This window comes from Cololabis saira, chromosome 3 (assembly GCF_033807715.1).
Source record: "Cololabis saira isolate AMF1-May2022 chromosome 3, fColSai1.1, whole genome shotgun sequence".
NCBI lineage: Eukaryota > Metazoa > Chordata > Actinopteri > Beloniformes > Belonidae > Cololabis > Cololabis saira.
In genome coordinates, this window is record NC_084589.1 from 26052806 (window position 1) to 26078151 (window position 25346).

General features: G+C 39.1%; 2 protein-coding genes across 3 annotated transcripts; one reads left to right on the forward strand and one right to left on the reverse strand.

The window, feature by feature from the left end:
- The first annotated feature begins 1699 nt into the window (after positions 1–1699).
- On the forward strand, positions 1700–12111 carry znf687a (zinc finger protein 687a). The gene is made up of 11 exons (XM_061716845.1): positions 1700–1786; positions 3385–5322; positions 6137–6392; positions 6513–6685; positions 7054–7238; positions 7341–7517; positions 7606–7768; positions 7874–8107; positions 8201–8313; positions 8846–8939; positions 9029–12111. The coding sequence occupies exons 2-11, from the start codon at positions 3406–3408 to the stop codon at positions 9653–9655; spliced, it is 3939 nt and encodes a 1312-aa protein (XP_061572829.1). The 5' UTR covers positions 1700–1786; positions 3385–3405; the 3' UTR covers positions 9656–12111.
- otoa (otoancorin) lies at positions 12112–25117 on the reverse strand. 2 transcript variants are annotated; one of them, XM_061716847.1, is made up of 29 exons: positions 24983–25117; positions 23962–24037; positions 23760–23821; positions 23474–23495; positions 23173–23221; positions 22683–22821; positions 22277–22336; positions 21980–22173; positions 21769–21902; positions 20944–21062; positions 20697–20836; positions 20341–20446; positions 20008–20223; positions 19016–19186; positions 18703–18843; positions 18538–18587; positions 18028–18148; positions 17810–17928; positions 17573–17708; positions 17034–17227; positions 16867–16957; positions 16647–16773; positions 16320–16531; positions 16012–16161; positions 15792–15934; positions 15488–15624; positions 15285–15382; positions 14091–14244; positions 12112–12725 (listed from the first exon to the last, which is right to left on the reverse strand). In XM_061716847.1, the coding sequence occupies exons 2-29, from the start codon at positions 24017–24019 to the stop codon at positions 12643–12645; spliced, it is 3426 nt and encodes a 1141-aa protein (XP_061572831.1). In that variant the 5' UTR covers positions 24020–24037; positions 24983–25117; the 3' UTR covers positions 12112–12642. The 2 variants fall into 2 exon arrangements, with proteins under 2 accessions (XP_061572831.1, XP_061572832.1); XM_061716848.1 differs by having other exon boundaries at positions 25009–25106.
- Between the last annotated feature and the right edge of the window lie 229 nt (positions 25118–25346).

Consider the following 25346-nt stretch of genomic DNA (forward strand, 5'->3'; position numbering starts at 1 on the left):
AATTTAATCTGTGCTTGATTTTGATCATCACACTAAATATTGTAATGGTTGCAGTTAAGTAATTGTAGAATGACAACAATGTAGTTCTGAAAATGCTATTTAAACCTTAATAAAACAATGAATAAAAAGATGCCAATAGACTTCTGCACAGCACTGTTTCTGCACAAAGATATTTCCAGACTTTATAGTGTTAACGTGCGTCTGCCAGCTGTCAGCATTCGCACCTGTATACCTGTGCAAAGTATCGTACAAGTGCAAAGATGTTACCAGACTTTAATAAGTGTCTGCCATATGCTTGCTGACATCCTGGCCTCTTCCTTGCCACTGTTTGGCTTAAGGTTTTTCTCCCACTAGGGGAGTTTATGCCTGCCATTGTTTGTTATGTTTATGTAATAATTGCTCTGGAGTTCATGTTCTGGGTCTCTGGAAAGCGCCTAGAGACAACTTCTGATGTAATAGACCAGGGGTCTGCGACCTTATTATCAAAAGAGCCATTTTGCCCCCACTTCTACAAAAAATATTATCGGGAGCCGCAAAAAATAACAGATTTTAAAAGTTTTCATCTTTTATTTATTTTATCTGTTACAACCCCTAAATATAACAGCAGTGCAGTGTGCATTTGTAGACGTAATAAATTAAACTGTGAACTGTAGGCCTTTTTCAGTCTATATTTGTGTAAAAGTAAAATAAAAAATACCCCACTTCAATATAAATTAAAAAAAAATAGCTGCAGCTTTAAAAATAAATATAGAAATTAAAAATTGTTATTTTAAAATTAGATGGCATCAACTCAAACTCCAAGATAACTGCCCTACAAAATAAACTTATAATATGACTAAAAATGGATTCAGAAGTATAATTCATGTTTAAGGCCAAGGGGAGCCGCTACAATGAGGATGAACAACCGCAGGTTGATGACCCCTGTAATCTAATCAGTACTGGAGTTGAGGGGGGATGAGGGGAGATGAGGGGAGATGGCATCCCCTCTGAAATAAAAACAGTCCAAATCATCCCCCCTGTAAAACTGCCATCCTGCCTTTCCATCCCTTATGCCATTCAATCAATGAATGTGGTATTACTATTTCAACATTTAGAGTCATCACCAGAAAAATTACTTATTTGACCATTTTCACCTGTTTCAAGTAAATTTTCACTTGAAATAAGTAGAAAAATCTGCCAGTGGAACAAGATTTATCTTCTTATTACAAGAAAAAAAAATCTTGTTCCACATGCAGATGTTCTACTTATTTCAAGTGAAAATCTACTTGAAACAGGCGAAAATTGTTGTTTTTTCCAGTGATGAGTTTTGTTTTAAGTGTAATGAGATTTTTTTTTTACTAAAATTAGGCATTTTAACTAGAAATAAGACAAATATTCTTGTTAAGATTTAAAGTTTTTGCAGTGATCCATTTTACTTATCCGGTGAAGGACAGAGTCATATTGATAAGTTCAGAAAACAGTTTTTTAATTGTTGTGTTTTGATGTATTTGATGTAAGTCCAGTGGATATTTAAAGCTTACAGAAGGCTGCATTTAACTGCTGCTATGTCATTCCTGCAGTATTTCTGCAGGTGTTTTGGTCAGTGCTACTATTTGTAATATATTATATTATTTGTAATCAGCACAAATTATCTGTCCCCATATGATAAAATCCACCATCCCCCCTGATTGTTTTTTACAACTCGAGTACTGCCTGTACCTGCAAACCTCCACCTTGTGGGAGCGAATGTCGCACGGTGATGACGGAACCCCCGCGACCAGGAGTCAGGAACCAGCTCCGCTAACTGGCAAGTAACAAACACAACTCCGTGTCGCCTTCAGTTTGACCAAATTTAACACTCGTTTACCGTGGCACGTCGTAGACTCGTTTAATGGCAGTTTCAGTGAACAGATGAGTTTAGTCTGGTGGGAGTCAGTCCGCTGCTGGACGTTAGCGGGTTAAGTCTGAATTATGGTCAGCGTTACACCGACGCAGAGCCTACGGCGTAGGGTACGCAGCGGTGCGCGCCGTACGGTGCCCGTCTCTGCGTACCCTACGGCGTAGGCTCTGCGTCGGTGTAACGCAGAACCATAAATCAGCCTTTAGCCGCTAACGAGGCTAGCTGTTAGCAGCAGCCACTTGTTGCGATGAGGGAAGTTTGGTAAACAGCACCGTGTCTGGCTTTTTAGAGTTAGTTTTTTTTATATTTATTTTGCATTAATGTGGTTTCTGTAGGTAAATGCGTCTCCGTGTGTTTTATTCCGCCTCTCCTCTCGTCCTGTGTGAAGCAGCTGTTGGTTTCGCTCTAATGTAAACGTGTAACTGTATCCACTCGGAGGAAAACTTTGGTATTATTAATTAAGATGATCATTCTGTTGTTGTCTGCTGTAACTAGGGTTGCCAACTACCTGGAAAATAAATAAATAAGGGACACCTCACCAGCAGGGCCGACCCGATTACCTTCCTGTTGTGGGGATATTTTTTTTAGCCCCTTTTTTTGTGAGTGAAACATTTTTTTAACTATTTGACTCGAACCTGAATTGAATTAGATGCATATTTTTGAATGGCATGAACACATGGAAAACAATTATTATCCAGCAATTCACTTTAATACAAAATAACTAAATTAACTGAATAAAATAAGTATCTTTCTTAAACAGAAACCTGTCCTGCTTAACTTAAAATTGTATAAATTAATATAAAACAATAGAAAGAAAGCAGAACATCCATTCTGTAATAGTGCACATTTTTAGTGCCACACACCACAAGGGGAAAACAACTAAAACAAAAATTGTTATTAAATTATGTCTCTTATTAAATTTTTTATGTACCAATACAATACCTGATGTATTATTTTTATAAGAATATATTTGTATCTAGGAAATCTGAGGAGGTCTCAGGGTTTTTTTTTTTTTTTTCTTATTTAGGTTATAAGGTTATTATATTGTATGTATATGTATTATATGTGTAATTTATAGTTGTTCTGCTGTGTGACTGGGCCCCTATTCATAAGCTACAGTAGCTTCTGGGGAGTCCCATTTTACAAACCTGATTATTATCTGTATTTGTGTTTTTTAATTATTTGTAAATAAACTCTAAACTAAACTAGTGCAATAACAAAAATGCAAACAGAACGTCTGTAGAAAACTTGTAAACATATTTGTGCCTCAAAGGCCATGACTGTAGGCTACAGTTGTAGTAAAACAGAAAAAATAACTTATGAACTCAACAGCTCAATGCCATTTTCCATTGGCATTTTATGACTATTTTTTGACTCTCACAGTTCAGCTCAATATGGGACGTGTACTTTAGTTTATAAATACAGGATTATTCCGTTTTTCAAGGGACGGTTGGCAACCCTAAACATGACATCACTAATACTCCCTCATTTATTGTCTAAAAAAGGTTGTGAGCCTTGCTCTGGCGATGGGGGACATGAAGACCCCAGACTTTGATGATCTACTGGCCGCTTTTGACATCCCCGATATTGATGCGAAAGAGGCCATTCAGTCTAACCCGGAGGAGCAGCGGGAAGAGGCTGCGACTGCCACAGCCGGGGACAAGAGCGGGACTCCCTCCTGCTTCCCCGATCCTGCAGCCCCTCAAAGTGAGCCTCCTGTGGTCAGCGTGATTGTGAAGAACACGGTGCGGTCAGAGTCTCTGGAAGAGGAGAAGTCTGTCAAGGACAAAACAGACAATCTGTCAAGCAGTGCCTTAGCTTCTCATGTTTCAGTCAAGTTAGATGAGCTTACATCACAGTACAGTCCTAAACTGTCTTCCAGTGCGGCCATAGATCCCCAGATTGCCAATGGTTTTAAGGAAGACGTGCCTAGCAATCAGGATCAGTTGAGCACACAATCATGGCCACGGACTTCACCTTTCAGATCAACGCTAAATGATAATGAGGATGATAAAGGAGCCAAGTCTGGATCCGTCCAGGATGCAGCTGATATCATTAGTGGTTTAAAGCCCCTCCTGTATCCTCGGCCTTCCACCACTGCTGGTACTGTCTCACATGCTGCCTCTCCACCACCTCTGAGCCCTCACCTTTCACCTCACTCTCCTCAGAGTGATGACGCTTGTCTTCCGAGCAATCCAGTATCCTCCCCTTTACCCCAAAATGGTAGCACGAAAACTGAAATCAAGAGTGTTATAGACACAGACGAAGATGATTCAGAACCAGACTTTGGAAGTCCGCTGGTAATTCAAGAGAGTCCAGAATCTGTAACTTCATCCTCTCCCAAATTTAAACGAAGGCCAAAATTACATTCAGAATTTCTTGGGTCTCCTGATAATACCTCTCCTCTTCCTCATCCCCCTACTCTCAGTTTCACTCGAGCACCAGCACAAACTAAACCTCAGCATGGAGAAGATGTGCAGCCTACCACCAAAACTGCTTCCATCTCAGCTCTAGAGCCCCACATCCCACAGGCTTCCCTACCTTTAGATTCAAGTTCAGCAGTGATCCAGGAGGAGAAATATCCAGACCATGTGATTGATGAGAGAGACTCCCCTGAGAGCCCACCACCCAGTGAAACAGGTCTTTTGTTAACCAATAAAAGCAGCAAAACTGATTTAGTGTCAGCACGAGGCCCAGCTCTGAATTGCAGTGAATTGCAGCACCAAGAGGAGCTCAAGGTAGATGTGCACAGTCAAGAAGATGAGGCTGGGGACACTGAAGAACCGAGTGAAAAGTTGGCTGGAGATGGGGGAAAACAAAACGAGCAGAACTGCAATGCTGACAGTGACGATGCAATGACTTCTAGTGTTATAGAGTCGGTTTCTTCTCCGATGCCACCCCTCAAAGTTAAAATCAAAATGCCTACCCGCTGCATTACAAGGACTGTGACAAGTGGGATGCCTAAAAGAAGCTCAAAAGCCTCTGCCAAGGATGTGGATAGTTCAAAGCCTTCACCAGAACGTCAGAACACGCGATCCAAAAAGGAGCTTTTCCATGAATCTGATTTGCCTCCAACATTAGAAGGAGAAAGTAAGCCAAAGCCCAAAGTGTCCCCCACAGCAGTGAATGTCACAAAAACGGCAGCACTGCCCACGGTTTCCTCTTGCAGAGTCAGCCCAGGTAAAATCAACCTCCGAAGCTTGGGTCAAAAGACTCTAAATAGCGGGATGACCCTGCCGACACCTTTACCTCTGCTCCCCCCTCAAACCTGCAACAGGCCAGCGTCCATAGTCAACAGCACTGGGGCTTTCATTTCAAAGAGTCAAACCAACCTGGTTGAAGCCTTCAATAAAATCCTCAATAACAAGAATCTCCTGCCCAGTTATAAACCAGAGCTGATCTCTCCTCTTCCAGCAGAGTGGGGCATTACACTTCCTGCTCAGGTGAGCTGTCATCACGTATAGTAGTGAAACCATTGATGAATCAATATTACTATTATGTCTGTTGTAGGGCTGGGCGATTTTGGACAAAAATAAAATCCCGATTTTTTTTTTTTTTCTCTGAAAACCCGATTTTCGATTTCGATTACGATTTTTTTTTTTTGGTAAAACTACAAAAGACAATGGAATAAATTGTTTAAAATATTTTATCTTTATTTTTAAAGAAAAATAGCAAACAAATTTCCCTATTGGGAATGAAGTGCAATTGAAAGATACTGTAAATCCTCCTTGAGTTTAGTAAAGTGACAACATTTACAATTTTCTTGACCAAACAAAGATGACTAGACAAGCTGTCTGTAATGCAGCCAGCTGCAAAAAAGGAAAATCGATTTTCCGATTTTCCTTTTTTAACATCGATTTTGATTAATAAATCCGATTTAGATTTAAAATCGATTAATCGCACAGCCCTAGTCTGTTGTGATATAACTTGAAATCATTTGCAGCTTCTTTTATTAGCTGTAAATGTTTAATTTGTTTTCTCCAACTGCTAAAACACACCTCTTTTATAATATTTGAGTGAATATTTTTAGCTATTATGTGATGATTGGACAGAACAAGTTATTTGAATGCTTTACTTTGGAACATCAGATGGGTATTTTCAGTTATTGTGACATTATTGAGACAAAACAACAGAGTGGTTTAATCAGCAGAGCATCTCTAGCTGTTAATGAAAATAATTATTGTTGTATAAATTCTGCAAATTCACCACAGATTGTCAGTTTCCATGTTTTAGAGGATTGTTTTATCCTTTTTTCAGGGTTATCGCTGTCTGGAGTGTGGCGATGCCTTTGCCCTGGAACACAGTTTGGCTCAGCACTACGATCGACGCTCGCTGAGAATTGAAGTGACTTGTAATCACTGCGCCAAACGTCTGGCTTTCTTCAACAAATGCAGCCTGCTTTTACATGCCAGAGAGCACAAGGAGAAAGGCTTGATCATGCAGTGTTCACACCTGGTCATGAAACCTGTACCTGTGGAGCAGATGATCATCCAGCAGGAGCCACCAGCACTGGGTTAGCATATCATACCTGTTTTAAGTCATTATTATTTGAGATGTTCTTACCGTCTACAATCCTTGATTTCTTAGTGATTTTCTTACTCTCTTTTGTCTGCACAATCTTCTTTTGTTTTAGGCCAGACCTCTCCAAAACCAGGACCACAGTCACATCATGGTGCACCCGTCAAGAAAGAGTCAGAGGATGTACAGTACACGAGTAGTAAATGTCCTGAGTGCCAGGCTCAGTTTGGCAGCAGAGAGGAGGTGTTTGACCATTTCCAAGAAATAAAACCAGCTACTACCTTAAGTGTATGTATATGTAGTTTTTCTTTTTCTCTAATCATCTTTTACAAAGTGCCCCACAGAAGCAGCAGATGAAAATATGACCTCAACCAGATCACAAGACTGTACTGAATTTAGCTGAGCTCAGAATTGTAACTGCTCATCTGTTTTAAATGACAGCAGATGATAATCACAATTGTCTTATTGTTGTAGATACATCTGTCGTGTCTCTCTGAAGTGTCATGCATTTACCATTTATCATTTCTCTGTGGTGTTTCAAAGGCACAATTTATCAGGACAGGGCTTGGGATTGTTTAGTTGGTTTGTTTTCCTGTGGTATGCTACATTTCTAACTTTATACTTACTTTTGTCTCTCCTGTTCTTTGCTTGTTTAGTTGTGTCGAGAGTGTTCTCCTCCCATGCTCCTGCCCAACAGCTGCAGTGCAGCAGCACATCAGCGCATCCATCAAGTCAGTCCACCACACGTATGCCCCGAGTGTGGGGTTGCAGTCAAGCAGCCGCTGTTTCAAAAACATCTGCATGAGACCTGTTTGCACTTTTCACGCCGCATTGGGTACAGGTGCGATATCGCTATACGTGTCTCTTTTAATTAAACAAAGATGTACTGTGCTGTTGGACCACTTCTAATTCTTCCCCACCCCCCCATACTTCTCTCCTGCAGATGTTCCAGTTGCCTGGTGGTATTCGGAGGACTGAACTCTGTGAAGTCTCACATTCAGCAGGCTCATTGTGACTTGTTCCACAAGTGCCCCAGCTGCCCCATGGCTTTCAAATCTGCCCCCAGCATACAGACCCACATTACTACTCAGCATCCAGCACTTGCTGATGCACAGACAATGTATATATCTCACATAGATGTGCATAATCATGTTGTCATATACTGTTTATCTTTAAATGAATTAACCCTGTTTTTGTCCTTTTTGCAGGTTGATTTATAAGTGTGTGATGTGTGACACCGTTTTTACACACAAGCACCTTCTGTATAATCACTTTGACACTCATCTAACCAATCAGAAGGTGCATGTGTTCAAGTGCCCGCAGTGCACCAAGCTGTTTTCTCAGAGGAATTCCCTGCTGGACCATTACAAGGTATTCTTTGGTTAAGCGTGAAGGCAAACGCAGCCCTATTATATCTCTATAAGGAGCTTATTATTTACTTTAGCATGTATTTATTTGCATCTCTTTGTTGATCAGACTCACAAGACTTCCACATTAAAAGAAGAGTTGCCTTCGACTCCAAGTGCTTCCTCACGTTTACCCGTGAAGTTAGAAAGCTCTGAAGGAGAGGAACTGATGGTTAAAGAGAAAGGAAGTAAAGTGAAGACTCAGAGGATGAAGATGCCTTCAGGATGGAAGTGTCTCTCTTGCAACACACAGTATACAGAACGGGAGGACTACGTCACCCATATGAGTGAACAGCATGGCAAGGTTTGAAGTTCTGTGCAGTCCTCATAGTTGATTTGGTTGTATGCAAAGCTACAGTTGAAAAGATGCAGCCTTATTTGTTTTTATTTTGTGTAGTTTCTGAAGAAGTTTCCCTGCAACAAATGTGAGAGCTCCTTCACCACCACGTCCAGTATGAGGCGCCACATCAGAGATAAACATAAAGCCATGAACCGGGGCTTCCGCTGCCAGTAAGTCTACTATTTTATACATACTCATACAACATCATACAACCCTGTTATACAGAAGATCTGGATCTTTCTTATTAAGATGTAGTTGCAAATTCAAAATGAGGGCATTCATCTTAGAAAACAAAACGACACACACCTCATTTATGTTTCCAAATTTGACATTTTTGTAGTTTCAATTAGTTAATGTTCATATTGAAATCTCTTTATCTTTAAAATAATATTTCAACAAACTTCAATAGTACAGTACCAGATGTTGAAACCATAATCTACGGTCATTTTTCTCTGTGCTTTGATACCTCAGTTATCTTTCTTTTTTTTAAAAATAGTTATATTGTTGTTTTGCACAGTTTGAAAGTTAGCTGTGTTTTTTTTTAAACATCCTGAGGCTCGGTGCAGCCCTGCAGCCTGATATTTAAGAACTTCAGTAAAGACTTAAATTCTCCAAATACTACTTGGTATAACATACAGGGACTTATCTCTCTTACTTACTAAGACATAACAACAAAAATGACCACGTTTTGTATTCGTGTAGGTTTTGTTCGGAGGGAAAGAAAACGTTCAGCAGCAGAATGATGTTGGAGAGGCACATCCAGCTGAGACACAGTACAGGCCTGGACTCGGTGATGGTAAGCCACTTCCTCTGTGCCTCTGACAAGAAGTCAAAAAGGGTGAGATTCTCCCTAAAAATGTTTTTTCATATTCATCTCAATATCAGACAGCTGATGAGGCTGGCAGTTCATCAGAACAGGATGGCAGTTTGAAGTCTCACCGGAAACGTAGAAGAGCTGCTAAGACGGCGCAGAATGAAGAGGGGACAGATGCGAGGAGTCCAGCCAAGAAGTCCCGGCCCTCCTCTGCAGCTCCCGCTCCTTGCTCTGTGCCCGAGTCGGGCTTTAGCTGCGCCCCCTGTGGCTTCACCACAAAAGACAAGACAGCGTTCCAGGAGCACATCAGCCAGCACAGGCGAGGAGGTGCAGAAGGTGGAGATCTACAGTGCCTACAGTGTGGTGCCTGCTTCGCATCCACCTCTTCACTATCCCGCCATCGCTTTATCACCCACAAAGTCAAAGATGCAGTCTCTGACAACCAACAAGCAGTCAGTGGGCACCCATCAGCCTCCCCTGGTAGATTTAAGAACCACGATGACAGGAGTTGTGTAAACGGTTCTGCACCGGGTTCACCCTCAAGTCAGTCATCCACAGGTCAGGTGAAGGAAGAGCATGGATCACTGACCTGTAAGGTATGTGGTAAACATTTTGAAAAGGCAGTAGATCTGAACACACACTTCAGAACTCATGGTATGGCATTTATCATTGCTAGGAACGCGGGAAAAACTACCTAAAGAAGACGAGGAAAAATAATGGAAAAGAAAAATCTCCCAAGTTCCTTTTTTAACGTTGAGTCTTTATTCATGTGCGCCCTTGTACATACTTAACCAAAGATTGCTAATCTGGAGTTTATCAGTGAGTACATTGTAAAACAGTCCAAGGTTACGTCTCATATTTGAGATAATCCTCAACCTTCTGATACTCAGGATCTTCTGCTGCATTTCTGCGTTTAGTCATAAAGACATGAGAGCTACTTCCTGTTCCGTGGAGGTTTGGTTTCACATCCACGTACTTGTTTGCATGTAAAGAACCTTGAATGTTCTCATTCCTGCGTTTATGTTGAAAACACTGAAAATATATTTTTTAGAAGATTAAAATATAGTAATTGGGTTAATATTAAGTTTACCTTTAATTTATTGACAGCCAGTTTCCAAAATGTTCAATATTTTTGATTGACAACTTTAATTTCAGCCATTGACTTAGGTACATTTTAGTGCACAAAAACATTTATTTTCTTTAGTTTTACTTAATGTTTTTTTTAAACCTTTGAAAGCAGAGTGCTTTCTGTGAAGAGAATTGTTTAAATGCAGTCAGCTAGTTTCAAGGACAATGCAAAGTAAATGTAAACCCATCCTCCAAATGTTCACTGTTATTGATATGTTTTTCAGGTGTGTATTTGTACTTCAGTTGTGCTAGAATGAGTGTGCACCAATAACTCCCTGGAGAACAGGAAAATTCTTAAGTTTGGGAAATAGCTTAACAGTTATGTTATACACCCTATTTATCAGAAACTTTCAAAAAAAATAATTAAAGTTCAGATTTAACATGTATGCATTTACATCAAATTAACAGATGTATATTGCTTCATTCTCAGTGAGAAATAGATTTCACTCTAAATCATACTGTATCATATAACTGTAAACTAAAGATAAATATCTATGTTTAACTTGTATTAATGACTCTCTAAAACGTAAAAGCACATTTAAAAATTGTATTTCTTCAGTCTTCGGCACTGGTTTAAGAAAAATTAAATAACAGAGTTGCATAACTGACTACAGATTTGTCATCTGATGTTTGTCACCGTCAGCACAGATACATTGGTTTTACTGATGCTTTCATTAGACCTATAATAAACTCAGGATGTCAGAACTTTTTTACAGGATACAAAGATATTTTTGAGAATCAAGGCTTCACCATTTTGTAGATGAAACGTACTATTTTGTTGTTTTTCTTTTCTTCCCCAGTCATTTTGTCTATGTTCACTGTTCTTTTTTTTTTCTTAAAAAAAAAAGTATATGTATTCATACTGCCTCTTCATGTGAAAAAATGGTAAATGGCTTACACTCAAATAGCCCTTTCCAGCTGTACTCCTACAGCCCCGAAGCGCTTTACACTAGACATTCACCCACACATTCACACACCGGTTGTCGGCAGAGCTGCCACACAACGACGCTGGCCTGACTTTATCGGGTTATACCAGGTCTTGAAAAGAGAGAAATACAACTACAGATGGATAGTTAACACATTTTGTCGTTATTTACTTTTCATTCAACATGCAGAAGCAGTTTATAGAAAAATGAAGTACCCCCATGATTTAGAGACACCTGAACTAGAAATGCCTTTCAGTCATACATCTTCTGTAGGACTCTTTCATTTGTTTGTTTTAATTTGTGTAACATTCACCTTCCTGAAGGTCCCTCCACTGTATTTTAAACCAGGTTGAGGTCTGGACTTGGACTTGGATGATTGAAACACCTTGGTTCATTTGTTTTTCAGTTATTCTGCCAGCCACGCTTCCGTCAGTCTGCCCCAGGGCAGCTGTGGCTACAAAACGTTTACCACCACCAGTGAGGATGTGTATGAATGAATAATGATCTCTGTAAAGCGCTCTGGGTGCCTTGAAGGGGGATATATAAATCCAAGTCATTATTCTGTCGTAGAGGTGCTGGAGATCACTGTGCTCTAGCTGCAAGGTTCCCGGGTCATGTGAATGTAAAATGAGCCCAAATCAACACGTCACCACCACTGTTGACAGATGTGAGCTGGACAATGAACCTGGCTGATAAGTTCCTGCTTGGTTTCTTTTGAAGCAGTAAGGGTCTTCTGTGTTTTTCTAGGTTTTGGTTTAGTATTTGCAGAATAAATAATGATGTTTAGCTGTTCATGTGTAGCATGTATCAAATGGTGTGGCCAGGTAAGGACAAGATTGCTATATTTTCTTTCTTTTTGTTTTTGTTCAATGTCCAGAAATCTAAACCTCTGGGATATTTCTGACCACCATTCGTCAGGAATATATATATACACAAGGCTAAAATCTATGCATTTTGGTTTCATAAAATGATTATCCCTTTAATGTGCTGCTGCCATCAGTGACTCGTGTTTCAACACCCGTTTTTCAGTTCAACCTCATTTTCTTTGCAGTACATTTCTCCTCTGTGTGAAAGAAAATAAAAGCACAACATGCCTTGAACTCAGTTTTTTGTCTTTAAATATTTTAATGACAGCTATTTTACTATATTAGTCTTTTTTTTTATTGCGTAATATTTTCGAACCGTCTTTTTTGGCAATACATCCAATATCTAAATCTTAGCTTTTGTCATCATGGGATAATTAAATTCCAAATATAATATCCATATATTTTAGCCATATACAAAAGACAACATTATACATGTCAAATTCATCTTAATTCTATTAAAATATACTTTTTTTTTTTAAAATATATAAATATAGAAGTTATATAGTATTCAGTAAAATAAAAAGAGCAATACAGGAGCCCTTGTGCGCCACACTACATTGATAACCCTATATAATCAGATTGCTACAATTGCACATCTTTAACCTAGAATAATAAACCCTCTTTATCATAAAATACACTTGGAAGCAGCATATGCTTTTTTCTTTTATGCTTTTGCTCTACAAGGAAATTCTCTGTAATATAAGGTGCATGTGCATGGTTAGCGGAAGCTTCAACTGGCTCAGTAATGTGATGTGAGGACTGTTTTCAGAGCAGCAGGAGCCCCGTGAAGAGAAGCAGAAGTGGGGTGATGAGAGCACAGATCCCCTCCACATTCACCACTGAAGCGCCTGGAAACAACAGTGACATGCAGATGGAATACAAAGATTATTCAATGACGGCAGTTACAGGTCACAATCAACACATGCACTTAAACGTTTAATTTGAAAGACTGGGTCCTCCTACAGTATACACGTTTACCTGTTATTCAGTCTGGTTATTCTATATTTTATATGGATCTGTAAACAATTGAGGCCTTAACATTAGACTGAGAAAACTCAGTCAAATGTTCAGATTTTTTTGGGCCGCTAGGATGAACAGAAACACTAATGTATATACTTTGACGGGGTGTAGTTGACACAAACTTCCGTCACAGAACAAATGTGACCAGTGTTTAGAACTTCCTTGGACCTCAACTATAAATGTAGGACTTATATCGAGAACAAAAATGCCAGTGCCAGTCAGTTTTTAAATAAAGATGCTTTGTTTATTTTGAACAAAGTTGTCATTATTTTACACAAAGATAAAAGCTTGTCTTAAAACCGATCAGTATTTTAAAAAAACTGCAAACCCTACTAGGACTCATGGTCTTAATTTCAATTAAACACTATAGGTCAGATTTACAATAACATAAGGGAAGTCACAAACCCTGTTTTGGGGTTGAAAATTGACATTTTTGAATGAGCACTAAAGTCAGGAAGTATGTGAAGTATTTAAATAAATCAAGAGGAGTGACTTAGGCAATCAATAGTAAACTGAAAGGTAGATGACTAACAGCCCATGTTAAATAATTTAAGTGCACAGGTAATCACAGATTGTGTTGTATCAAGAAACAATCTGAGCCCATATTGTTGGTGAATAACAGGCTTTAGGCTGACATGTCTGATTATTTACTTGAATTTGTTTCAGTTGTCTACATTAATCCTGCCGCTCTGTTTATGCTCAGTAACTGTCAGACTGCTTCGGCCATTGTTGATGAGTTGGTTAAAGCTAGAGTTAGATGAACCTGAGATAAACCTGGCATTAACGTTCAGTGCAGTTTTAAGTCCTCAGCCTCAGAATAGACACATCCCCTTCCTGGTTTAGTCAATCTTAAACTTAAAGTTGAAGTCATGTGTATTTTAGATTGTTTACAGGAAATTCTTGTCATGTTTACATCATGTGTTTTTGCTTTATTATGAAATATATATACTGTATCTACATTTTCCTATTGCATCTCATAAAGTGAGCCACCTTTATTGAGGATGAGTTCATAACAAGGCCAAAGTCTGAAACAACTTGGTCATGATTTAAAAGACTATCGATAAATCGGCACTTTGACAAGCTTGAACCTCCAGAGAAGTTTCTGAAAGATCATGATGGCAGAATGAAACTGTGGTGTTCCCCGTAGACCGGAGAACAATCAATACCTGAAAAGTATGATGATGTAGATTTACCTGACTCAGCAGATTTTTGTGATTGTTTGTAAGAACCAGTTTCAGCGTTTTCAAGTGCGCTGAGCTGATCGTTTCTCAGTACTGCTCGCTGTTCACTGGTCACCATGGCGGCATTGTCAGGCCCAAGAGACTCCAGCTGTGCAGCAGAGAGTGCCTACAGGACGATAAGAAGTAGTTTTACTGAAGTAAAAGTCCCGCATTCATGTTTCGTACCAGTCAAAACTTTGGACACCCCTGTTAAGTGGGGCCAAACAAGGAGGAATATCACAGTTTGTTTCAGTACAATTATACAAAACTTAACTTCAGCAGAAACAAAGTAATGGGAAAAGCATCATGTCAACCTTAAAAAAACAACATCCAAAAAACACAAGAAATTGTCAAACAAATGTCTGATATTTTTCATCGCAGGCAACCAATAAAGTGAAAACCCACTTTTTTGTGCGTTTGGTCTCCACAAAAACACATTGGAAGTGACCTGATTCTGTTTTTAAGGAAACATCTATTTCCGTAGCTTCAAAATACTCCTTTATGTACATCAGCTTGTAACTACTTGTTGTTTTTGGAGCTGTGGCTTCACAATCACCCCCTCCCCGAAAACATGAGAGAAGTAAATGTGAACTAAAATAATACAATAAAGTTCCAACCCTTTTCATATTCAAAAGCTTCTTTCTATAAAATATCTATGATGGCCTCTTTATGCATCTTGGAATAGTACATTACTTGAGTTCACACTGCAAGTCTTAATGCTCAATTCGGATATTTCCCTCAGATCCGATTGTTTTTTTATTTACCTTTTCAAATGTGGCCTATATCAGCTTCCACTGTGAACTGTTTGGGGTTTCTGACCCGCATGTGCATAAGATCAATAACAAAGAGGGCAAAGGCAACGGATTGGAACTACGGCAAAGGATAAACAGTGACAAATGTCGACGTAGATTGACGTAAAAGTCACATCAAATCCGCCTTGGCTGTTCACACTGTGGCCACATTGAAAAAAATCAGACCTGGGTCTTATTCACAACCACATATGGAAGTGGTTATATTTTAGTGTTCACACTTTCCTGAAGAAGTCTGACTTGATCACTTGACCCCCCCAAAGAATCAGATTTGGGTTACTTTTGCTTTCCATTTCATGGCTTATCTCACAGCTGGGGGGTGAGGATAGAAGGAAAAAGGTTGGTAAAAGCCACTTACAGCAAAGTTGTCTGGAGGAATTTGTGAAATGCTCGACTTGCTGAAAAATGCAAAAACAGATGGGTCTAGAGAAGCTATTTCAGTTGCATCCAAACCAGCTGTGGAGACAGACAAACATTAGAAAATGTAAATGCTTCTGGATGCAAGATGGTAAAAGTATGTTCTCCTCCATATTGCTACCTTGGAGCTATGACTTAACTCACCAACGATATTGCCCAAGTCAGATACTCGTGCTTCAGTCCAGGTGTTGGGATTTCCAAACACAGAGACAGCAAGATTTTTGAGCCTCTGTGTAACCTTAAAGGAGCACTGAACATCATCCATGGAGCCCAGAGCATCCCTAAGACACACCACACAACGTTGTATCAACTTTTAACACCATACCACAGTTAAGCTCTTTTGCACTTTGTAAAACGAGACTCTTATTTTTGTCTAATGTTTATTGCAGGTTTAAATGCACATAAGTTAAATTGTGAATAGAACTGGAGTTTTGCTTGTTGTACAAACTTGAAGGCATCCACATTGAGCTTGTCGATCTCACTGGGGTTTAGACCACAGATGAACCTGTTCAGTGCTACCATCTCTGCAGCTCTCAGCTGCTCTGCTGTCAGGTTGTTGTATTTCGCAACACTTTTCCACACTGACTCCGTCTATTCAGACATGAGTCATGTTAAGAGTGTTATTGGTATTATAGTCACAATAATGTAAACTGTTTTCATTAATTCACCTGCGACTCTTTCCAGCCACAATGGGCAATTTCTTCCAAAGAGTCCAGAGAAAAAGGCAGCATCTCCAGGTCAGAGTTGGAGAAACCCTGATTCACACATCCCAACTGCAAAACAACGCTCTCAGTCATCTCTTCGACTGGGCCAAAGGTCTGCAAAGACACACAAAGACTTATCACGCTGAGTTAGAAAAGTGTAATGTACGTATAGTTACGGGTTTAAACATAGAGGATCTGAAGTGTTTACATTTTGCCAAAATAGCTCATGTCATATTAAATAGGCTGTTTCAGAATCGGCTCATCCATCGTACCTCGACTGCTTTTTTACTCAACACGTGCAGCTGGTCTGCACTGTAGCCAGAGATTGACCCCAGTATCTCCACCATCGCCAAAAAGGTGGTGTTTGACATCATGTCCAGCTCTGCAGCTTTCCAGTACACATTGGCCATTCCCAAGTCTTCAATCAATGCCTCGGTAGGCTCTGTGTAATTTCCTTGATCATTGCTGCTAGTGTCACTGTTAGCTGAGAAATACAGATGGGGGGGAGGCAAAAGAGAAGTCCATCTACAATAGTATAAAATACAGTATGGCAGATCCATCAAATAAAAGAAAGTGGCTGAAATATGAATGCTGCTTACTTGCTCTTCTTTTACGTGCTCCATTTGATGTGATGGTGGTGGCAAGCTGAAAGAATTTCTTTTGCAGTGCAGCTGAACCGTTGGTCAGGCGTGACCTCAGGAAAACTAGAACATCCTTCATCCAAGGCTAACAGATTCGAAGAAAGGTTAAAAACAAAATACATAGGCAAACATGGAAAATGATGAGCTAGATGCTCGAGTTTGAGCCGCAAATACAAACTTTGTTGGGCAGAGCTGATATGGCATCGTCATCCAAAACAAGAAGGGGACCCAGTGACTCCATAGTCTCCGCTGGCCAATCAGATGGACTCCTACAGCCAATATATGATAATGCATCAGCCTATTTCTTTGTCTACAGTAACTGCAACATCCACTGGGATTCCTTACCCAAAGGTCTGGTAGACCAGCTGAATCAGATCTGCCCTGTAGCGTTGAGGAATGAAATGACAGGACGCCATGGCCTGCAGGCTGAACCTGACAACATCAGGGGCCATGAGCTGGAGTTTGGAGGGCTGAACCTCACACAATATTGGCCCAAGCTTTGACACGTCTGCAGTGGTCAGTTCAGGCAAATCTCTCCCCTGCAAAGTGACAGGGAATGTCTTAGGCTTTTAATAATGAATGTTTCCTCTTGTCCCCCTCATCAAAGTTAAAAGTTCTTGGAACTCAGTTTAGATATTACATGTTACCTGTTTATCTTAGGGAATCATTGCAGGTGATACTCATACCTACATACTAAGAATGAGCATCAGGGTGTGATGAGAACTTTGAATAAATATTTCCAAAAAATAACATTCATGCTTCCACGAGTGTCAGAAACATTGTGAATTTATGGCAGGAATCTTTTGGTGGTAAAACACTTTATGTCAGCCGTTTTCTTTAAATGTAACCAGTCAGTATATATCTGCATGTAGGTGTACACTCACTAGGCAGAGCAGAGCTGTTTGTGTGATCGCAGGGCGTGACAGGGCACGGAGAGGCAACACGCTCAGGTTGGCTTTTTCCATTTTGTTAAGGAAGATGGGACACACAGAGTCAGGCAAATCCTTCACCTTCTGTGGACTGGGATATTTAAGATAAAGAACAGATTTCACCATAGATGTTTTGTCAAATATATGATGAATTCATGATAAAGTGACGTAGAAAATCCACTGCCTGCTTACGGCAAGTAAAGTAGCACGGATGTGGGAATCATGTCGAGCTCCGGTTCAGTGATGGTTTTAAAATAATCAGTTCTCCCTCTCTCCAAAGTTTTAAAAATCTTTTGGGCCGCACACACTGTCTGAAAACAAAACAGTATGTTTGTCATCATTAACAGGTATATTTAGTTTTTGGATATAATAGTACTGTATATGTATACTGTCAGTGAGCAAACACCTACTTGAACTTTGGAAAGCCAGAGTGGATTCTCCTCTATGGCCTGGATCATGTCCATCATGTTGTTCTCAGCTACTTTGTCAATCATCTTACAGGTTATTCCCTGAAGGACTGAATACAGCCTTCTGTCTCAAAAAATAACATTTTGAATGTGAGCAGATTAGGCAGTTTTATAAAAATATATACAATAACAAGACCATGCACAAAAATGAACAACATGCAGAGTACGAAAGTTGACATTAGACATGGATTTGGTGAAGGTCATCGTGTGATGCTTTTATTTATGGTGTTGGAGGCCCATAAAGTCTATGTGCGACATGTGTGGGTACAATAATGTAACTAAAGACTAATTTTAAGAATCAAAGTGCTTTTAAGCATTAATATGACCTGTAAATGTGAACAGAAGCTATTAAAGCCAGATCAAACTTGTTTTTTCACTAAGAACGTATCCTTTAATATTAACATTGGTTTCAGCTTTTTGTTGTTTTTTTGGTCACAGAACTGTATATCTCACCTGTACTGAAGCTGATTGAGTTCATGCATCTTCTTTGCCAGGTAAGCAGCCTAATTAAAAGATATTTTGTTATATCAAGTTGAGACCAAAGTGTCTCAATTATTTCATTGTGTAATCAATGAATAAAACACAACTTTGAGATAAGAAGGCATTGAACTAATTTACCTGTGGCCGACTCCAGGTTTTGTTTTCCACTTGCTCTAGAGAAGTGATGTTGGCTTTGTCTAGACTGGTAAGAGAAATGCTGCGCAGCAAAGCACCAGGCAACTTCTGCAGCAGCTCTGAGGGACGCACCTTTTCACGCAGCTACAAAGAAAAATGTGGTTCCTTTTTAAATTATTTTCAAAGTCCATGTGAATGATATCAGTGAGCTAAGACACACAAATTAACTGCTAATATGATAAACCATGTTTGTGAACATTCTCTTATTTTTTTTTCTTTATGAATAATTTTGTTTTACTGATCCATAGTTACTCACCCCCTGCAGCATGGTCTTTAACTGGCCCTTCCTCAAGTGCTGGGATATGTTATTCAAGGCTTCTCTGTCATTCAGGATTTCCATGGCTTTTGCGTTCTTGAGCACACAGCTTGGCATACCTGCTGTAATTGATTGAAGGGCCATCAAGTCCTCACCAGATACCTCCTCACACTAAGGAGAAGCAAAATGAGCTCTAATTATTATTATTAATAATAATAATAATAATAAAGATACATTTGAGTTATTATATATATATATATATATATATATATATATATATATATATATATATATACATACATACATACATACATACATACATACATACATACATACATACTGTATATATGTGTGTGTGTATATATGTATATCTATCTATCTATCTATCTATGAGAGAGAGAGAGCGAGAGATTTTTTTGCATATATATATATATATATATATATATATATATATATATATATATATATATATATATATATATATATATAAAATGTACATATATGTACATATATGTACATATATGTACATACTATAAAAGCAACCATAGTCTGTGGCGCCTTCAGATGTTCAGGAACGGAGTTCTTAGGCAGAAAAACAATGATTTACACAGATTTAATGTGATTATTAAATGTTAGGTGAGGGTCCAGACTCACACCAAGGTTCGTAACCATAGATGAAAGAATGTCCTGGCCTGAAAAGGTGATGGTGTTTAAGTGGGATGACTGGAGCTGATGTGGGGTACTGAAAAGTTATGGCTTCAGTTTTTGAGCTGATTAATTCAAGTAAATTGTGGGTCATCTATGCCTTCATCTCTTCCAGGCAGATAGTCAGGGGAGACAGTGGTGATGAAAGGGATTGAGTAACAGAGCAAGTTGTATCGGTGTTGATGTAGAGCTGGGTGTCATCAGCGTAGCAATGGACAGAGATTCCACATTGGCTAATGACACAACTGAAGGGGAGCATCTATATAAAGAATAGTCTATGAGCTCACCTTTTTATCACCAAGCTGTTTTTTGACCAGAGTGCGCAGCTGGCTGCGTGTCCATTTGACATTGGGTCCCAGACTTTGGATAACATCTTTCAGAACGGTTGCTGGTTGTTCTGACAGTTGTTTGGGAGACAACAGAGTAACGCTTCTACCCAGGTCATGCAATGCTTGAGCTCCGCTGGAGTTTGACATCACACTGTTGACAAGGCGCTTCCTCAGCTTTAGTGCAGGCAGAATAAAGAAACAAAATTTAAAGAAATAAACAATTCAGATCCAGAATTGTCGCTGCTTCTCTGGACAAAGACGACATAACTGCGAGCAAACAAACTAACAAACCTTTGACTTTATGGGAACGTCACAGTCATCAAGCTGAGAGAGGAGTTTCTTACTGAGGTCAGGGGTCAAAATCGGAGCATCGTAATAACAAGCCAGCGGGCCAAGCCTGCCAGAAGTCAAAGGCAACAGTATGGTGAGGTTTTTCATTCTTTTTTTTTTCCCTTGCAAATGCTGGAAAAGCAAACACGCTCAACAAGGCTATAAACGTTTGGATGGAAATCACTAGAAGAAGGACAAAATCACATCAGTTTGATCGTCGGTTAGGAAATTATAAAAAAAGAGACTAATTTTAAAATTCAGTTATGTCCACCTAGATCATTTTCCTTGTTCTAATACATGAATGAATCAATACACACTTATCCACATGTTCTGGAAATTCATTTCCACTGAAGCACCCCTCAATTCGTTGGAGGAACTTCTTGCCCAGGCTCGGCTTCATTCTGGCTGCTCGACTCATGCTGGATCTGAACTGGGCCGAGCGGAAGAATTCACACAGCTGGAAGAGAATTTGAATGAAAACCAACACAGGCAACCATTTAAATTCCTATTCCTTATCTATCTAAGTTAAAATTTCCCTTTATCCTGCTTTGTAGACCCACTCACCTTTTCTTTGGGAGAAGAATCAACATCATCTGGTGATAAACGGGACAGGAAAGGCCCCATCATGGTCAGTGCCTCAGAATCCAGCCATTTCAGGGATGGTTTGCAATGATCCCTTTGCACTGTGTAATCAATGAAGCTGTTATGATGCACATTCTTGATTAACAGCGAAATAACAACCAAAATGAGATAAAAGTAATCATCGGATCTTGCTGAGTGCTTTGCTGCCCCTCAAGCGCTTTTAAATTGTAATTGTCAGCACAGCTAGTATTAAATCATGGCGCTGGCGCTGCACCCAACGTCATGTTCAGTGATGGGGACTTTGACGGGTCTAACAACAAATATGGTTTGTGATTTGCCTGGTTTCCTTGACTGATGTCCCATTGTAAGAACAAACACATTTGCAAAAACACAAATGTATTTGCAAATTCACACAAACGCTCTGGCTTGCAAATGTGTAGGACACAAACGCACAAATGCTGGGATGTTTAGATGCAATGCTCTATCCTTTTGTTTATGTTCAGATAAAACCTTCCTGCTTTGTTTTATTCAGGATGAATTGTTTCTCCACTTGTATTGTATGACTGCATGTTTTTGTGTTTGTTCCACTATTTTCTTTTTTGAAAATGATCATGATCAATATGATAATTTCCACTCTATAGAGATTTTACTCTTTTGTTCTACAAATGTATCTACTCTGTTTTTTCATCTTTCTTTTTAAGTTTGGGGCCTGCTGAGGACAGATGTGTAACACATTTCATTAATATTTAAATAAAGTGCGTCAACTTCTGAAAAAAAGAGGTTAATATGTCTTCTTTCATTTCTTACTTGATTTTGAACCCGATGATGGCCTCATTGTACAGTTGAAGTAGTTCTGGGATATCTGCTCTTTGGCCCAGTTCAGCACCTGTGTCCTCTGGTCCTCATTCATGGGCTCATATACCTCCCGCAGCATGTTCATCCTGGAGCCAACGGCAGTTACAGTTTTAATATAAGCTGTGAAGTAACTGCAGAAGCAATTGCATAACAGCATACTGACATCTTTTTCACGCGTTGGCCCTCTACTTTGGTGGGAAGTTCCATTCTTTCAGAGAGTATATCTCGCAGCACAGGTTTGACAGCCAACAATAATGTGTCATAGTCAGTTGACTTTACATAGTTATCATCCTTTTGGGTCAAAGTCGCCCATGACAGAGGCCCCACAAAAGCTGCCATGTAACATGCGAGTGGCGTCTGGGAGAACAAAGAAATAGCAAGGCTGGTTAGACTGCGGTACACAGGATTGATTAAATATTACGTAAATGGCTTATGCACTCTTGCACTCTGGTGTACTGACAGAGGAGTTCCTCATCATGCTGATCATCGCTGACAAATCACTGCAATTCTCCATCTTGTTCTTCGAAAAAATGATATGTACAAGTCAGGTGCATTACATGATGCAAAATGTGTGCATTTACGTTTTATGTCTTAACAACATAGATGTAGCATCATCAATCTTAAGATATACAAACTACTATTTTTTAAATATTTATAAGCACAAGTTAATAAGTTAATAATCGGAAATGTATGATAAGAATAGAAGATCTTATCTATAAAAGGTTTTTATTATTATGTTTGCTAATAATCATCAAGTTCTGCTACCACCAGCAATAAATACATAGAATGTATCATTTTTAGTTCTCCTTATGTGAACCAGTCTTGCATAACAGTGTGTGGATGGCAGTGGGCGTTTGCATTCGCACCATTATATCTGAGGCATCCACCGGGGGTTGACTATATGAGGCTTCCTTTCTGCCTGCAGGGACTAAACTCAGGACATGAAGAAAAGTGGGCAGGAGGGAGTTGGACTGCTCAGCAGCTCTGTCCTCTGCAGCGACGTCACTAACAAAGAAAAAAGAGTGGAAATAGAGTCTGGCACACAGAAATAGTAGGAAATGCTAAACTTGTTACCCTCTGATTATCCAGGCAAATTCAGCTGAGCTTCCTTTTTTTTTTATTTGTTTATGGAAAACCTTGGCCTTGGAAAACACAGCATGGCCATATATTGCACTTAAAGCTAAATGCTTTACTCAGAATTGTCTTGACTGTGGTAATAGGCCACATTCAGCATAAAGTATGTAAATCATAGCTTTAAATAAAGTGAGAGACAGTAAAAGGATCTTTTCTGGCCACAGCACTTGCCTCTTCTAGAAATCAATAAAACAATGAATTTAAACTCACACACAAAATTACCTGTTATTGAAGATACTTTTCAGCATCATCATCTTAGGCACAGGGTATCCTGTAAAAATGGAGCTCTGTATTTATATGTTGCACAGTAAATCACACCAGGAGCAGTGTGTTTGCAGTGCATTAGTTCTGACTGATGTTACAGAGGGCATTCACACTCACTCTCACATAGTACTTTGATTGGTGTGGTGTATTCTGTGCTTTCACAGAATAATTCAGTATTTTAATTGAACTTCAAATTACACACAAACATTCACATACACAAATCAGTTTAGTCAAAACAATGGATTAAGAGTTATCTCACCCTTGTTCTGGCATTTCATCATCTGACAAAAAAGAAGGAAATATTTAACAGGTATTTAAGAGATAAGACAGGAAGTAGTTTAAAATCCCTGCATGTGATTAACACTGGATTTTTTTTCAAAGCAAATGAATGAATAACCTTTAATTTCTGAGTGATTTCATTTGAACATCCAGTCTCCTACATATATTTATATTATTATCACAATGCCAACTATGACGGCAAAAGTGACGTTGTAATAGACTTGGTGTGTTAGGTGTGTAATTTAAGTTTCTTTGGAAAATCTCACCAGTTTTTTGGCAATACCCTTGAAGGCAGCTTTATTTGGAGGCATCACATCTGGACGCTTGGCTGGATAGACACAACAGCACTGGATCATGAATAGGCTCACATACTGTATGCTCTAGATGGAGTTTATTAGTGTGCACCGTGAAAAAAAATACATGAATGCAAGGTAGAGTTACTATGGATGTGATGATTTTGTAACTAACCCAAAGCTGCACAGGCCACAAAGAGCAAAATAAAACACGTCCCTCCGTTTGGAGCCATGAGGAAAAGTCTGCGAGTCTGTGGAAAATGATAGCAGATGACATACAACAGATATTAATATCAACAAACACAGTAATTGAGTTTGGCATACTCATTTAAATTTTCTTGGCTTCTCTGTGAGTTTTCTTTCAGTGACACAGACGTAACAGTTTGCAGGATGTTGGGATTTTGTTTCTGTCGTGTTGTCATGGAATCTGTCTCCACGTGAGGCTCCTCAGGTTTACTGACATTCTTCCTCCTCTGAGGTTTTCTAATCACACTACCCGGGCAACCCTCCATGTTGCCCATCCTATGGGAGACTTCATGGACTTTAGAGGATAACATGCAGTGAAAAACAGGTTTGGTTTTGAACATGCCACTGACATTTTCTGTACATCTCTGAAATCCTTCTTATCTCTCATATGCTGAATACACGTTACATTTGCATGCTGTTACTTTGAAGTCATATTTTTTTTCCTCTTGTCGTTTAGTGATTTCACCTGTTATTTGAATATGCCCAGCGATCACCGAACAAGTTACAGAAGGAAAACAATGAGATAACATTAGATGAAATGGTTAGCTTTAATATCAGTGTACAACTAAAATAATATTTTTTAGTCGGTTGTGATATTTTGTGATACAAAATAAAGCACGGAAACAAATCAAACAAGAATAAAGAAAATTACAATTTGTAAAAAATCTCAAAATACAACACTAACTGAACACACCAAAGCAATCCATGCATCCACTCACCCAAACAGAATGTGCAGTACATCATTGACAGTAATTACATTAACTGTTTAACTGTGTTCAAAGTTCAGGAATGGCCTCATGTAAAGTTAAGACATTTTAGTTTATAATTATTTCAATTTCAATTATTTTCAATGGTTAGAACACACAAATTGTATAGTTTCTGCATGAGTTTCAATACAATTACATATAATTTTAAAGTATTTCACAAAAACAAAAAAAGGATGTACTGACCCGTGTGCAAGTTAGCTTTGACTTACAGAATCGGTGTCTTCCCGTCTGTAGATTTTAGAAAAAAAAAGGATGTAGACAAAAAGACAATGCGTGCCTTCTTCGTCTGTGCTAATCTCTTCTATGATGTGATCTGGATGGATGCGTACCTGCCCTTGGCTTAGTCAAATCAGATACACACAGGTTATACGTGTGTGTGTGTAATAGAGGAGGAGAGCGAGAGAAGGCGGAGCAGAGACAAATTGAGAGAGAGGTAATTAGAGAGAAAGATATAATGGAATCTTAGAATATTTTCAACTGATGAATTAATCGTCAAAACTGTTGACAAGTCTTTTCATTTATCTTTAAACCTGTGGCTTTTGTAATC